A 16,325-nucleotide genomic window follows, 5' to 3' on the forward strand; every position below is an offset into this window, starting at 1 on the left:
TCTCCATGGAGAGATGTAGGGAGGTGGCCAACTGTTACTGTCATCAGTGACCTGCTACAGGATGTTCCCACACACTCTCACCAACCATCTAATGTTCCAGTGGAGCATCAGTACTTTAACATCTTCTAATGCCAAGACTGCCACTTAAGTGTGATGAACTTTTAATTTGACTAACAACTGCAGCGCTGCTTAGCAGTCCTGATCATAGTTATAGGACCATACTGATGGTTATCCATATTTTGGTCCATTAATGACACATTGTCAACAGTTTATATTACTGTCAACCATTTTGCAAAGCATATCATAACGTTTTTGACTGATTTCCTACCTTCCAGGCAGAAACTGGTTTCCACTCAAGTGATTTCACTACAATATGAAAATCATTAATTTATTAATTTAGTAATTTGTCCCTGTATCTGAACTTCAACAGCTAAGACTCAAGAGTTTGGATGCATGAACAGCAAAATCTTTAAAGGAATAGTTCGACATTTTGGAAAATACGCTTATTCACTTTCTTGCTGAGAGTTAGATGAGTAGATTGATACCACTTTCATATCTGTATGGTAAATAAAGCAGCTGGTTAGCTTAGCTTGCGGCCAAGAAGTAGTTGCATTCCTTGGCACACAACCCCCTGTAAAACAGCTAATGTTTGTTTTTAGACTTTGGTTTTGTACAGATTAAACAAACGTGTTAATTAGTGAGTTTCTGTTACCTTTGAACAGACCCAGGCTAGCTGTTTCCCCCTGTTTCCAGTCTTTATGCTAAGATGAGCTAACTGGCTGCTGGCTCCAGGTACATAGATGTATTTACCGTACAAGAGAGCGGTATAGATCTTCTCCTCTAACTCTTGGCAAGAAAGCAAATACGCATGTTTCCCAAAATATCAAACTGTTGCATTAATGTCTTCTCTGTTTTCTAAAAAATATCCTATGAATATACCATATTTTAACAGGTCAGTCGGTCATTGAAGAGTAATTGAAAGCACCAATCAGGAAGCATTTGGGAGCACCTTTGAGAAAAAAAACAATGTTAAGGAGTCTCTGCAAGTTGATTTTAGGATGTTTTATCATGAACTGCTATCAAATGGAACCAACAGCTAGCTGGAAGGTAGGAAATTAATCAAAAACTCAATGGTTAAAATTGTCTAAAACATGCCACCAGTATATTCCTTTATATGTTGGGGGATCCGAAATGAACTCTGTTTAACCTTACTATCAGACCCTCTTGGAGTCCTGTTTGGCCTGCTCTGCAGCCTGGTCTGGATCCTGATGTACAGCCAGTGAGGGCAAAGGTGATGGGAATGAAGGGTGAATGTTGTGTGTGTACACTCATATGAAACACTGCTTATAATGAAAATGATGAATTTTTTTGGTTAACCAGGGGAAAGTTGACTGAATACATGCACCCGTTTTATTTTTCTCTCTTATCCAACACACACTGTCTCCCTCTATTTCTCTCTCTGTTTTATAAGAGACATACATAAACACACATTACTCCTCCCCCATCTCTCTCCCCCTGTCAGCCCCTGTGATCAGACTGATTTATAACTTACTCTCCTCTCCCCTATGATCAACCTCTTCTCTCTCTCCAAACTGACACATAGTGAAGATTGAGTCCAGGCTTCAGGTCCTGTTATCATTAGAAACAGGGGCCTGACAGCAGACACAAGGGTGACTCCTGCCATTTTATTTACAGCTGTGACAGTGTATGTAGATGGTCACATCTGTATTCGCTCAGGTGTGGAAGAGTGCATAAAATGCAGCTTTAGACAGCAGCTTTGTTCTAAAATAGTCCAGCTACTTTTTTGGACCAATGTAAACATTTGAGTGATGAAGCAGTTCATCAAAATCTGGCAAAATCTCTATATAGTTGATCCTGATGAGGAAATATATTTAGAATCGTACACAGATGACATATTTTTATTTGTACTATTGTTGGGTTTAGTTAATCTCCAATAAGCTTGTGCATGCAGGTGTTCTCCTTCCATCTTCCATCTTGTTTTGTGTTTAATTAAACACAAATTTATTAGTTCCAATAGCAGCCAAAAGCTACTTTCCATGGAAAAGGGTAGGCAGTGCTGTGTGTTGGTGTGTCATGGAGTAAATGCTAGAGAGAAGGACTTCTATGCGTACATATAGAGTTATTTGGAGGTAATGGATTGGAAGGTTGTGTGGAAATGTAGGCACGTGTGCAAAATAGTGAGTGTAGGCACACAGCAACACGCATATACCGTACAAATGCACACCTACAAAGATACAGAAAAACCACACTTCTCTAAAGTGGCAAGATGAAGGCTTACAAGAGGCCTCTCGAGGAATTTTCTCACACCCAGTCAATCATACTATTCTCTGACTTGTACTAGACTAAGCCAGAATCATTTATCAATCATCACCTCATCAGCGTGTGTTTTTTTTCTTTTTCACATTTTACATTCTTCTAACCAAATTCCTTCCAGCTTATCACCACTGCAGTGGAGGTTCTCCCTCACCACATTATTAAGCACACACATAAAACACTCCACCACCCAGACACATACACACTCTAGGGGTGTAACGTTGTATCTGTGTATGTCACACAAATATCTGCATTTGTATCTGTAATCTGACCTGCACCAGAAGTTGTTGGAAATCATCTAGATCACTTCATTTTCTGTTTTAAATGGTTTTCAATTGCCATCTACACTCCTCGTGTGTATGTATAAGTTTAGTTGTTATAATATTTTAACCACCTAAATTATTCAAATAATAAACATGATTTGTATTTGAACCCCATATAAACAAACTAAACTAACTCGGTATAAATAATAGCTGTGTAACCGTTTATGGTCTGGTGGAATTGAATATTGGAAATAGAACAGGAAGTTTTAACAGTGGCAAAATACAAGTCTGAATTGCATGCTTTTTCTGTATATAATGGGAGGAGGCCCAGATGAACGTAAAGTTGGTCTGAAGTGTCTACAATAAATAATGAGAAAAATCTGAAAAGCTACCTTGGTGATTGTGCATGCACTTTTGAAACGGTCCCTAAATTAAGGGACTATTATTAATGTTGCTGCAGAAATTCAGATGCTGTTTGTATCTGTTCAAAGGGCATAACCTGTTCATACCCAAATAATGTATTTGTGTTTGTTTACATCCCACACAGAGTGGACAAAATAACAGGAATAACAACAACAACAACATAATGCAGTCCAATACAACAATATAGTACAACAAGCTAGAATTTCAAGAGAGTTGAACATGACAGTGTCAACAAAAACTGAACCAGAGGTAGGATTCACTGCAGGACTACTCTATTGGATTTCAATATACTGTCAGGTGTTCCTGTTCTTGTGTCACTCCATCCATGCTCCTCCATCCTACCTCAATCAGCCTGTCTTGTGGCCTGAGCCCGGCGCGGGCTGCAGATGATCCTGGGTCTAGGGAGCGGATGTACTGTCCGGGCCGGGATCGATCACTGTGAAGGTTGAAGCCGTAGCCTGCCTCAGATCGCACGAGGTGGCACAGACGTGGAACGAGCTCGGACTGGTCGACTTGGGGCCGTGACTGGGACTGGGCCTGGGTGTGGGCTTCAGCCTGGACAATAGCCTCCTGAAAGAGAATGAGAAAAATGTGTACTTGTGGAAATCCTGATCCTTTTGCTTGTTCCTCTTCATAAAGTTTGAAATAAAACAGATTTTAGTTGTGCAGTAGTATCTCAAGCACACGTTGTAATGCTGTACATGATTAGTCTGGGTAATAATGTGCATTTGCTAATTTTTTTCCTATCAACAAATTGCTTCACATACGGTATTGTCAACACTCAAGTCATTGTATATGTAATTCAGCCTGTTTGGAGCAATACAAATTTCACCAGTATGACTCAAACGAAGCAGTGTGCTCACATAACGTTGCATAGTTTACCATTTATAAAAGTGATAACATCTTTTATGTAAGGAACTACTATCTAAATATAGATAGTAGTACCAATCATACAATAGGGATACAATGGGAATATAGGTAAAATATATAAAAATATAAATGCAAAGGTTCACCCATTAGTTCATGACAAAAAAATGTGAAGAAGAAACTTCATGGAGAGATGGGATCATTCCCAGCCAAGAAGTTGCTAGAAAATACACCACAATATTTGTAATTACATAGCTTTAAAACCTATAAAAGAGGCTTACATGGTGCAGCATATGTAGAAAGATTGGGCAAGTCAGAGTGGCTTTCTGCTGTCTAGAGAGCATGTGAACACAGCAGGTGACAAAAACACATTACTGAGTCATTTAGAACAACCACCTTTCAAGCCTGAAGTGTGTTTTATACAAAATAATGTGGGTGTGAGTGTCACTTCAAGGCACTAATGGTTACTGTATTGTTAAGGAATGCAATTTTACCTAATCATATCAATGTACTATATTGTGAATGAGATAGTTTTGAAAATATCTCATTATTCATTACACAAAGGGGGACAGAGCTTTTGCCATCAGGGCCCCGAGGCTCTGGAACAACTTGCCCAAAGAAATTAGGTTGTCTGAGTCAGTGTCTTCTTTTAAATCTCTTCTCAAAACGAATTTTAATCGAAAAGCATATCCTGATCTTACCTGAACTGTCTGTTTATTTGATTGTTTTTTATGTATTTTATCATTCACTGTGGTATTTAGTTTCTCTCTCTGTGAAGCACTTTGTACTTTGTTTTGATAAGTGCTCTATAAATAAAGTTTAAATTATATATATAGTATATTCTTTGTTGTCATTCAGTCGTTTAATAGATGTCACATTTTATTATAGAGTGTATTTCATTCTGGAGTGAAAATGTCCATTTGCAGCACATCACTGACAGTTCTAACAGCATGGATGAAGACATTTATAGAACCTGTATAATTGTGCCTCGAGCGCTACAGTGTGATCACACTGATTCGCCACCTACACACCAGGAAAAAATGTGCAGTGAGAGGGATGATAGCTGGTGTCCAACTCTGTAACCTCAGCTGATATAAGCTGTAGAGGTAACAAACAGGCAGAGTGGGTGATCAAATATGAGTCTATGTACAGTACACATGTTGTGTGCATAGGACAGATCTGCAATCATATTACGCAACATGAGAAGTCTATTGTTTCCACTTCATATGTGAAACTACCATCATGGTCCAGCTTGTGCCTGCTAAAAATACATATGGAGTATGTGGGCAGGGTGAGAGAGAGAAAGAGACAAAGGTACTGTGGTGCGTAGAGAGGAGAAGATGGTTTGTGATTTATTCTGACAGAAAGAAAGAGGACAGCTTTTTTTTTAAACTGTCTAATCAGTCATTTCTTCAAACTCTATCTCCCCTTCAACTTCCTGTGAGATTGTTGCAAATGCAGCTTAGGAATCGTAGCTGAGCCTCGATCACCACAACAGTGCCTCCAGTTCTACCCCTCGACTGTAAAAAAATAACACAGATGGCAACATGTAATTTCATTTCAGGCATTGAATTCTTTAGGGTACTGTAGCAGTGATCTAGGCAGCTTGCCCTGAGAAGGAAGGAGGGAGAGAGAGAGAGAGAGAGAGAGAGAGAGAGAGAGAGAGAGAGAGAGAGAGAGAGAGAGGGAGGGAGTAACAACAACTCTCATGAATCCCTCCAGATCCTCCTTTTCCTGGCTGTAGAGGAAGTGCCTGGGTTGGGCAAGAGGGTTAGAACTTCCAAGGGAGAGAAAAACGTGTCTAAAATCAAATGTATTAGCATCCTGGGATCTGGGCAAAAGGAGAAAAATGGCAGAAAGAGGGAGAGGAGAAAGGGAACAAGCAAGGAGGGAGAGAGTGCGTGGGAGGGATAGAAAATTAGATGCAGCGAGAGGATTGAGAAAGAGAGTTCAAGAAAAGAAATGGTCAGGTTAAGAGTATGCAGAGAAACACAGCAGATAAACAGAGACAGAGCGCTACTGAAAAATCAAGATGACAGAAGTTTCCAGTTCGCGACGATGGGGAGGAAAAGAGTTTGCAAGTGGAACTCCTCTAACATAAACAGTGAGAGCAGCACAGCTGGGAGTCATTATGTGGGGGAGACGCAAGTGTCTGCCAATCTAACCTCCAACTGCCTCTCAATGGCTGTCCTCACCCCACTAATCCCCCCCTGGGGTCTGTGCCATCTCTTATAAGTCTGAGTCTTTGACGTTAGCATGCATTTTGGACACTTTTGATTTGGTCTTTTGTGCACAACTGTGCGTGTCCTCTGCTCTTTACTGATGATGGATGGATGCAGATGTCTGACTTGTGTTTAAAAGTGTAAAGGACAGAGACTCCTGGTTTGAAAGATTTCAAGAGTGTCAGCCAAAGAGGCTTGGAGGGCCTGAAGTTACATAACCTCTCCAAAACGTGAGGCCATCAAATAAATGCGGTCACCATGTTTGTTTGAACTGTGGGTGTTGAAAACTTCATGATGGGAAAGAGAGAAAAATGAGATGTACTATTTTTCCCCTTTGTCAGCAAACTCGCTTGTCATCAGGAAATTGGCCAGTTATCAGCGACGGACATTTTAAAAAACTGAGTCCCAATGGGTGGAGAAGCAGTAGGAACCGCTGGGAAAACACAGTATCCATGTTTTGTTCCAGGCGCATGAATGTAACTGCAGCGCTGCTCAAAACAAGTTCACATGGAAAATTTTGCAATAAATCAGGGTGCTTTTCTAGAAGGAAAATAATATGGAATATTTCACGGCCACAGCACATTATGGAGTTTGATGCCCCAACACAGCACACTCACACATACTGACCTCCTGACTGTGGCACACTGAGAGGATGTGCTGTCAAAGTACATCCCATGAATTCCTTTAGTTTCCTGTCACAATCAGCCTTTGTTTCTGTCAGTCTCTGTGAGTACGTGGGGGAGAGAACTGTGTACACACAAGACTTGTGTTTGACTTTGTGGTTGGGTTACGCAATTTTGATTACATTAGAAATTTCTAATGTATTCTTTCTTTTTTTTGTGCTTAATATATTGCAACATGAATCGTATATAAATCTGAGCTCAATTCACACACATAATTCACCGTTCACTAAAGACCACCCCCTTAGTTACTGTCGCTAGCTGGCTTATTGAACTAATGTTAGTTTCAAGGGTTCGGTTGAAAACGCTGTCTCCAGCTGACTTTAACATTTCCAGCTGACTAAAATGAGAATCTTGTAATAGAGGTCTTAAATCTTAAATCACTTGATGGGTACATACAAATACAATGCTAAAAGACTGAGGTTAAAGCTGCATGTTTCAGGCAAAGAGTCAGCATCCTCACCTTTTGAATATCCATGTGGAAGACGTGGAAATAAAGAAACAGCATTGTTCTTGTATTGCAGTGTGGAGCTAGTTAGACCTGGTATTATAAGTATGATAAGGAAAAATGTAGGCTCAGAGTGTTATATCTAACATAATCCTGTTACATTTACATTTATTCATTTGGCAGACACTATTGTCCAAAGTGACGTAACTGAGGTCTAATTCAAGCCAGTATGTAGCTGCTTAGCTTACATATTTGGATGAGCAAGACTGAGTTTAGATTTATGCTTTATTGTTGGTATTTTCATACAGTATGTTACACTTTAATGTCACAAGAGAATTATGTGGTAAGTAAGTTAGCCGGACAATGTTTTGCAATGTTTGTTATTTTAGAGCATACAAACACAATGTTTAATTTATTTATTTTATTTATCTTTTGCTCTTGTACTTTGGTTTTGGTAAGATTGGAAACCACAAACCCTCTCTTTAAATGCTGAGTGTGGCTCTTACTACAGCCCCGTGCACACTGTTTCAACATGTGAAGAAATCTAAAGCTTGACAGACCTGCTGTGCCTAGTTACGGTTGCTAAACTATGATTGGACAATCGCTGTTCAGAAGTCAATTGAAAAGTTTGTCTTAGTGACGGAAAATCAACACTTTGTGTGTTTGTGAGCTGATCATAACTGAAAAAACTGTTTTACTGCTTTACACTGCTTTAACTTAGATTTTGTAGTTGTCTAGTGTTCCCCCCTGCTTTTAAAAGATTTGTAAATGAACCTGAGAATTACAGCAGACTGTGCTATATGATATGTTTTACATTTTGGACCACAAACTGTACCTTTAGTATGGTGAGATGATACAATCCAGGGCATGCTTGAATGTTGTTTTTTCTGATATGCGAAACTGATTTGTCATTGGTGTGTCTACGTGTGTGTGTGTGACTCTATCTGTGAGTCTTAATGGGACCAGTCTGATGTTTATGTGGTACATGACTGAGAATGAAGATAAACCAGTTTGCATGTTTAATTTGTGTGTCTATCTGTGTACACAGGCGCATGTGTACAGTACATATTTCCCTCTGCATGCGACTGCTGGCAGTGGCGTTGGCAGTTCATGAAACTAGATCGCAGCTTGTTATTAATAATTGAGCAGTGGCCTACTGCAATGGATGGATCATGACCGCTGTTAACCCTTTCACAGCCAAGGATCGTTGGCTCACGGCTGGCACACAACACAATGAAGTGTGTTTGGGCATGCATGCATGTGTGTGTGTGTGTACATGTGTGCTGTTATACATGTCTTTGAGTTGCTACAAAGAAACTTTAAATCCAGTGTCTGTGTGTATGTGTGCGTGTAAGGCATTTTGTCAACAATGCTTTCACTTGCATGCTTCCCATAAGGGATTATCGTAAACTGAATATCCCCATTCTAATAAATCAGAAGGTCAAGTTTCCTTTGAGCCCTGAGTGATAATATGTAGTTTTTCCTGCTGAGTTTGATTTGCTAAAGACAGATGTGGCAAGGTTTGACACATGACTTAGAGTGTCACCATATCTTAGGAACTATTTTCAGTTCAACATGTGTACTGCAAACACACTCACCATTGTGGATAAATGACCTATTTATTGACCAAAAACACTTGTGTGCATCTACTGAATGCAAACACTAGGTAAAGTAAAAGAAAACCTTAGAACAAGCATGTTTATGTGTTGAATACATTGGAAACTGATAGTCAATCTGTGGACGGCAGGTTAAACAAACAAGAAAGAACTGTGTCAAATCGTTTTGAGGGAAAATCCAATCTACAGTTAAACTAAAAGCACATTCATCAGTTTTTGTTCCATGGCCCTAACGTAATTTTTTTTACGACTTTCCATAACTCAACCAGAGTTCTTCCATGACCTAAAAACTGTATCCCAGTTTGTTAATGTTATTTCTCAGCTTGGAAAAATTATGCTGGAGTCGACAGCCTGTTTTCCAGCTGGGCTTGCTATATATAGAAATGACCATAAGCCTACAGTTTTCGAAACAGCTGAAAACATTGACTTCTGCTGCAATAAAATGTCAATCAAGTTGGAGAATACATTCTAGCGTATTCCTGTAACAAATGATCATTACCAATTGTTTCACTTTTTGACAATTGGCTTGTCCCAGTATTTTTTTATAGTAAACATCCAAATGATCCAAGCATTACAAGATTTTCATTTTAAAACAAAACAGCTGAAACACTACAAAGTCAAGGGGAGACAGCTGCGAAAACCAGCTAGTGAGAGAAAAAGTATTAGGCTTAGTGAATTCAATTTAGTGAAGTCAATGAGCAATGGTGTGCTTCTAACTTTTACAGTGTCCTTAGTGTTTTTAAGTTGTGAGAGCACAACAAACACATCAGTATCTTGATTTGCATGCTGCAGGGTTAATAAAATACAGATTACATCTCTGCATTTAGATTGTCAAGATGATTGAAATGCCCACAAAGAGACATTTCCTAGAAGCAGCAGAAAAGCCTGGTGTCTGTCGGCCTAAAGCCAGAGTTTATCTACAACACCTAAGAAATAGAATTAAAGATGGAACACTGAATGGAAACGTTGCTGATGGTGCATGACACCGGTGAGTACAAACAACAGTAGAACGTGGGACTTTTGCTGATGCCATGGCTGATAACCATGACAGCGGTGGAACCAGTATAGCCAGCTCCATCGGTCAGAGAGGAAGTGTAGCTTTTCAAAATGAGGTGAGAGAAACATATGGACTGCATACACATCTTATCTCTAGATTTCATGGAGATTTAAATCTTTTGAACAGTTTGTGTAGTGTAATGACATTGCTCTGTGTCTGCGTGTCAGCGTGATTCAAAAATGTTACCAAAGTCCATATGAGGATCATTTAAAAGGGCTTTACCAAATTAAGAAAATTGCTCTGGCATTCTGGCCATGACAGCTCTACCCTCAAACTGTGAGTGTGTGTGTGTGTGTCTGCCCCACATGCAGCTGCTTTAAGTGTTGCTCAATCAGAGAGGAAAAGAGCAGTTCTGGACAGTTCACTGGGAGCGAGAAAGAGAGAAGAGTGGGAAGGGAACAAAAGAGAAAGGAAATGACAGGCAGATGGAGAAAAGCAGAGAGGGATTTGAAGCTTGTAATAATGAAAATGATGGGGATAGAAAAAAATGTGACAGGAGTGAGCAAGGAAAGAGAAATAGGGCAGGCGGAGAGGGAGATGAAGCACAGCATGTGGAGGACAGGAAGAAAAGCCAGAGAGGAGAGAGAACATGAGAACACGAGGACTGACCAGAGATCTCGATAACTGACAGATTGTCCCACCGGTGTTGTGGTGTGTTGCGTAACAGCTCTGTGATATGAAGGTTAGCTGTGTGTGTTTGTGTGTCCGGCGCTGCTCTACCACAACAGGACCTGCTCAGATCAGTTTTCAAAGTCCCCTGCTCTGCTGCAGTGTGTGTGTGTGTGTGCGTGTGTGTGTTTGTGTGTGTATGTGTGTTACGTGCGATACCTGCTGTTTAAGTGTTTCCTGAGATCATAACTCAGGAGTGAGTGAAGGGGAAAGGTTGAATGTGTAAAAGCAAGAGTGAATGTGCCTCCTGGAAAAAAAAGATGGAAGGATAAAGTGAGGAGCCAAGTAGCAACATGATCAGATTGGAAAACTGATATACTGTATTGTCATACTGTTGGCTACTGTGATGACAATAGTCAGATCTATCATTGCAACTAGTTGGACTCAATGCCAGAATTCTGGGTTGATGGAAACCACAGGTTCAAGATGCAAAGTTGAACCCCTGCTATTTAATACAAATTTAGTGGATTAAAAGAATAGTTTGACATTTCCCCATCCTAATAAATCTCATTCGCTTTCTTGCTGAGAATTCAATGCAACGATTGATACCACTTTTATGTCTGTATGATAAAAATGAAGCTGGTTAGCTTAGCTTAGCATAATAACTGGAAACAAGGGGAAACAGCTAGCCTGGCTCTGTCCAAAAGAAACAAAATGGTAAAAATGTAAATGTAAAACGGCAAACAGACATTTTTACACTTTGTTTTTTTGTTGGAATTAAACAAACAAGATATAACTTGTTAATTAGTGAGCTTTAGAGGTGCTGGTAGATTTAGTTTCCTTTGGACAGAGCTAGGCTAGCTGTTTACCCCCTTCTTTCTTGTCTTCTTTTGCTACTCAGTACTGAGCTAAGCTAACTGGCGGTGGGCTCCAGCTTCATATCCTACAGATATGTGAGTGGTATCAGTCTTCTCATTTAAGTTTTGGTAAGAAAGCTCCTTTAAAACCAACCAAGACTTAATTTCATCTAAACAACAACAAACAAGCAACAACAACAACAAAAAAAAGAATATGTGTAAGACGATGACATGCTGTAAAAGTCAAGAGCTGACTGCTGATGAGTCATGGTTTATGACTCAACATGCTGTGCAGTCACAATGTCCCAGAGTCAGATTTTCATATCCTGTATCAGTCATTAGCACTAATGAATATGGTGTCTTAGTGATAAATTGAAATACAGTAAAATGAACTCAAGTCAACCCGCACATCTTTTTCTTCTTCGGAGTGAGAGACTGTCCTTGTGTCTTGTTGGAACTTCTCAACTGTTTGCATTGTGCTGTTTATTGTACTTGTAAAGGCCAACGTCATGCCTTTATATCACCAGTATAACCTTCATACAGGAGTTTGCTGCAGGGATATTTCTTTTCTTAGAAGAGCAGCAGTCTTTAACAATTTATGGTTTATACATTTCAGTTTGCTTTAAATGGACAGAGGCAACATTTCTCTTTTCCTAGAAAGTTCAAAGAGTGAGAAATCAATGATAGAAGGAAAAGAAATTATGCTGCAGGGCTAAGTCCAGAAACAAATGTATTCACCTCCTTGTATTCACTATGCAAACTATCAATACAGCTAACAAGAGAACAAAAAGCAATGTATTAGTCTGCAATTGCATTGTAATGCTGACACTGTAAAACTTACTAATGAGCTGCTTGTAAAATTCTTCAAACTTTTGCGATACTGACCTAAAACTGTCAGGATGACTGAAAATCTGCAGGGCTGAAGGTGAAAAACTTCTATGAGTGCAAACATATTCTAAAGGGTGTCGTAGCTCGAGGCTAAGCTGTCACTGAGCACAGATGAGATCACAATGGATATGAAGGGACTCAGCTTGACTTATTGCGTGAATTATTAGCACAGAACAAGATGCTTTAATGCTGACACTGTGCCTCGCCACAATCCTCTAAAGTGTCACTTCATGCCGTAAAGAAGTCTAAAGCAAACAATTACATTTCTCCCAATTGCCCAACGTGTTTGATCTAAAAACAATGAGTCTTGGCGATGCCAAAAATATTACATATTTCACTTAGCACATTTTTATCCTTTGAGAAAATTCTAAAAGTCACAATGGCCACTGCACCAGTCATACGTCACACATTAAAATGTCAAGGCTTATCTGTCCCTTGAGGATTTAAAGGTTAAATTTCATTACTTTGTTTAACATGACTGCAGGAAAACAAAGTACAAAATAAAAAAAAACTTAATGACACAAACACATACTTGTTGTGTCATAGATTTTACACTAACAAAACAGTAATGTGAAGAATACATGCAAAAACCACTAGTGTGGTCCCTTAATGATACTACCGTTCTGCTAACTGTATCAAATTCAATCAAATATGTCTCCATGTTGCTAGCATTTCTTGGCTTTGGCTGTTCTCAGGTCAGCTGTGGCTCTGAACAGACTGTGTGTGAAATCAGTTAGAGGGAAGAAAAGTGTTACTAGGGATCTACACAATATACTGCATCAAAACAAGTCCACAAAATGAGTCAAGGTTTTGTACAGATCACATATTTGGGGAAAATTCTTGTTTTTGTTCTTCATTGAAATATAAATGTGTTTTTCTAAGTTTAAACCTTTAGCAACCATATTAAAGATTAAATAGGACCATAATTAAGCTAGTTTTTCATTATTATTTTATTAATTATTTTATTTAATAATAATTAATAATGAAATAATTATTTCATTATTAAGGCTTTTGTGACTCTTGAGGCCATGAGTGCTATGGCAACATGGCAACACAAGTGTACATACATGTCACGCTCATATGGCCTTTCTGTGAGAGAGAGCACAGCTTTAGTTTCCATGAGAAACTGCTGCATGAAGTTGATTGAATTTTCATGGGCCTGTTTCATGCTGCAATAGCTGGTGGACATGGCAGAAGGGAAAGGATCAAAAGCACTGATGTAGACAAATAAACCGCCCAAAATGACACTCAATGTCAGCGTCCAGATTGCTAACCTACATCAAAACTGGCTCTTTCCTTCAGCGATCCATAATGACTGTGTAAATACTACTACTGTACAAAAACAGTGTCTCAACATATCCGTCTGTGTCCATTTCATTTTCATGGTCAGAACATGTCATGAGGAGGTTAGTGATACTATGCAAAGACAAACAGAAAGAGCGAGAGAGAGAAAAAAGAAGGCAAACGGGTGGTTTAAACCCCTCTCATACATTTCTCCATCTGTCTCTCACTATCTTTCTACACGCCATTCTTCCTTAATCTCCAATTTATTTTGCGCAGCACACATCCACCCTCCATGTCATGATATTTCATGTCTTTTTTCAGCCCAAATTCTTTAATGTTTCACTCTCTCTTCTTTCTGTCCCTCTCTTGGAGTACCTCATGTTACACACACACATTCACATGCAGTGAAGTGGCTGCAGAATACAACATTATTGCCTATTTGCATTTAAATGTCAATTTAAATTGTGTGGGCTAATGGCGATGCTGATATATTTAGCAGTTATGTGCTGCTATGAGTGTGTGTATGTGTGTGTGTGTCACAGATGAGGGAGTGAGATTTTAAAGGTGCAGCTATTTTCTCCTTTTTTTCCCCTCTGGTTATATCAGTCTATCATTAGAATAAAATATGTTTTCTTTCCGTTCAATTCTTGTCAGTTTTTCCTTCTAACTGTTTTTCACATGTGTGACAGGACAGCAGTTGAGGATGGTGATGTAATGTGTGTGTGTGTGCGTGTGTGAGTCCACACCCCTGTTATCAGTGTGTGGCAGATATCTCTCGTCCCTTGGTCAGGACATAAAAACAAGAGAGAGAGGGAAGTGTGATAGAAGCAGAGAATCTGAAGAGTATAATAAGGTGGTGGTGGAGGTTACGTGTTTCTCAGTGTTTTTGAGTGCGTAAAAAAAGTGTGTGTATGAAGTGGGTATGTGTGTAGCGCTGAAACAGTTCTCTGGTTCCAGCATCTCAAATGGAAATATTTAGACTTTTGTGATGGTAAACTGAATATATTCAGGTTTTGGACTGTTGGTCGGACAAAACCATGACATTTGAAGTAAAGCTAGACCTATAAATTGGCTAGACCGATATACTGGATGATATTAGCTAATTCAATTCAACTCAATTTTATTTATATAGCACCAATTCATAACAGAAGTTATGTCATTGCACTTTTCCTATAGAGCAGGTCTAGACCGTATTCTTTATAATATTAATTACAGAGACCCAACAAATCCCACCATGAGCAAGCATTTGGCGACAGTGGCAAGGAAAAAGTTTGTTTAAGAGGCAGAAACCTTGGACAGAACCAGACTCAATGGTGGGCGGCCATCCGCCGCTGCCGTGTTAGGTTTTGAGAGAGAGAGAGAGAGAGAGAGAGAGAAAGAGAGAAAGAGAGAGAGAGAGTCATCTTACCTTGTCATCTTTATGTCCTTAAGGCATGCTTGAAGTTTAGTTAACTGATTAGTTTCATCTGGCTTGATCGATAGATATAATTGGGTATCATCTGCATAGCAATGAAAGTTTATGGAGTGCTTCCTAATAATATTGCCTAGAGGAAGCATATATAAGGTGAATAGAATCAGTCCAAGCACAGAACCTTGTGGAACTCCATGACTAACTTTGGCATGCACAGAGGACTCACCGTTAACATGTACATACTAAGATTGATCTGGTAGATAGGATTTAAACCAGCTTAGTGCGGCTCCTTTAATGCCAATTACATGTTCCAGTCTCTGTAATAGGATGTGATGGTCAATGGCGTTGAATGCAGCACTAAGATCTAACAAGACAAGTACATAGACAAGTCCATTGTCTGATGCAATTAAAAGGTCATTTGTAATGTTCACCAGTGCTGTCTCTGTGCTATGATGCACTCTAAATCCTGACTGAAAATCCTCAAACAAACTATTGTTATTTAAAAAGTCACACAACTGATTGGCGACTGCTTTTTCAAGGATCTTAGAGAAAAAGGGAAGGTTAGATATAGGTCTATTGTTGGCTAAAACCCCTGGATCAAGGGTGGGTTTTTTAAGAAGCAGTTTAATTACAGCTACTTTAATGGATTGTGGTACAAAGCCTGTTAATAAAGACAGATTGATCATATTTAGTATAGAGGTGCCAACGAAGGGTAAAACGTCTTTAAGCAGCCTAGTTGGAATGGGGTCTAAGAGACAGGTTGATGGCTTAGATGAATTAATCGTCGAAGTCAGCTGAAGAAGATCGACAGGAGCAAGGTTCCTGTGTTTGAAGACAAGTCGTCACCGGTTGAAGGCAGGATGTGATGAATTTGTTCTCTAATAGTTAAAATTTTATCATTAAAGAAGCTCATGAAGTTGTTACTGCTGAGGGCTATAGGAATACATGGCTCAATAGAGCTGTGATTCTCTGTCAGCCTGGCTACAGTGCTGAAAAGAAACCTGGGGTTGTTTTTATTTTCTTCTATTAATGATGAGTAGTAAACTGCTCTGGCATTACAGAGGGCCTTCCTATATGTTTTAAGACTATCTTGCCGATTCTTCCAGGTTGTTGGAACGCCATTTCCTTTCAAGATTTCGTGATGTTTGCTTTATTTTGCGGGTTTGGGGATTATACCATGGAGCTAACCTTCTTTGTTTTATTATCTTCTTTTTTAGAGGAGCGATAGAATCGAGTATCGTTCGCAGTGAGCCTGCAGCGCTATCAACTAGATGGTCAATTTGGGAGGGGCTGCGATTTGCATAGGAGTCCTCTGTTATATTGAGACATAACATTGAATTAAATGAAAATGGGATCGCTTCCTTGA

At 39.3% G+C, this 16,325-nt stretch overlaps 1 protein-coding gene across 2 annotated transcripts in view; it reads right to left on the reverse strand.

Annotated features, from left to right (window-relative positions):
* Positions 1–16,325, reverse strand: part of LOC122868443 (Na(+)/H(+) exchange regulatory cofactor NHE-RF2) — a 38,970-nt gene that overhangs the window by 8,142 nt on the left and 14,503 nt on the right. The window contains exon 3 of one of the 2 annotated variants that reach the window (XM_044180404.1): positions 3,363–3,590. The exons of the other annotated variant lie outside the window; for it this stretch is intronic. Coding sequence (XP_044036339.1) covers positions 3,363–3,590 — 228 coding nt within the window. The remainder of the gene's footprint in view (positions 1–3,362; positions 3,591–16,325) is intronic. 2 annotated transcript variants of the gene reach the window in all.

Source organism: Siniperca chuatsi, linkage group LG21 (genome assembly GCF_020085105.1).
Source record: "Siniperca chuatsi isolate FFG_IHB_CAS linkage group LG21, ASM2008510v1, whole genome shotgun sequence".
NCBI classification, from domain to species: Eukaryota; Metazoa; Chordata; class Actinopteri; order Centrarchiformes; family Sinipercidae; genus Siniperca; species Siniperca chuatsi.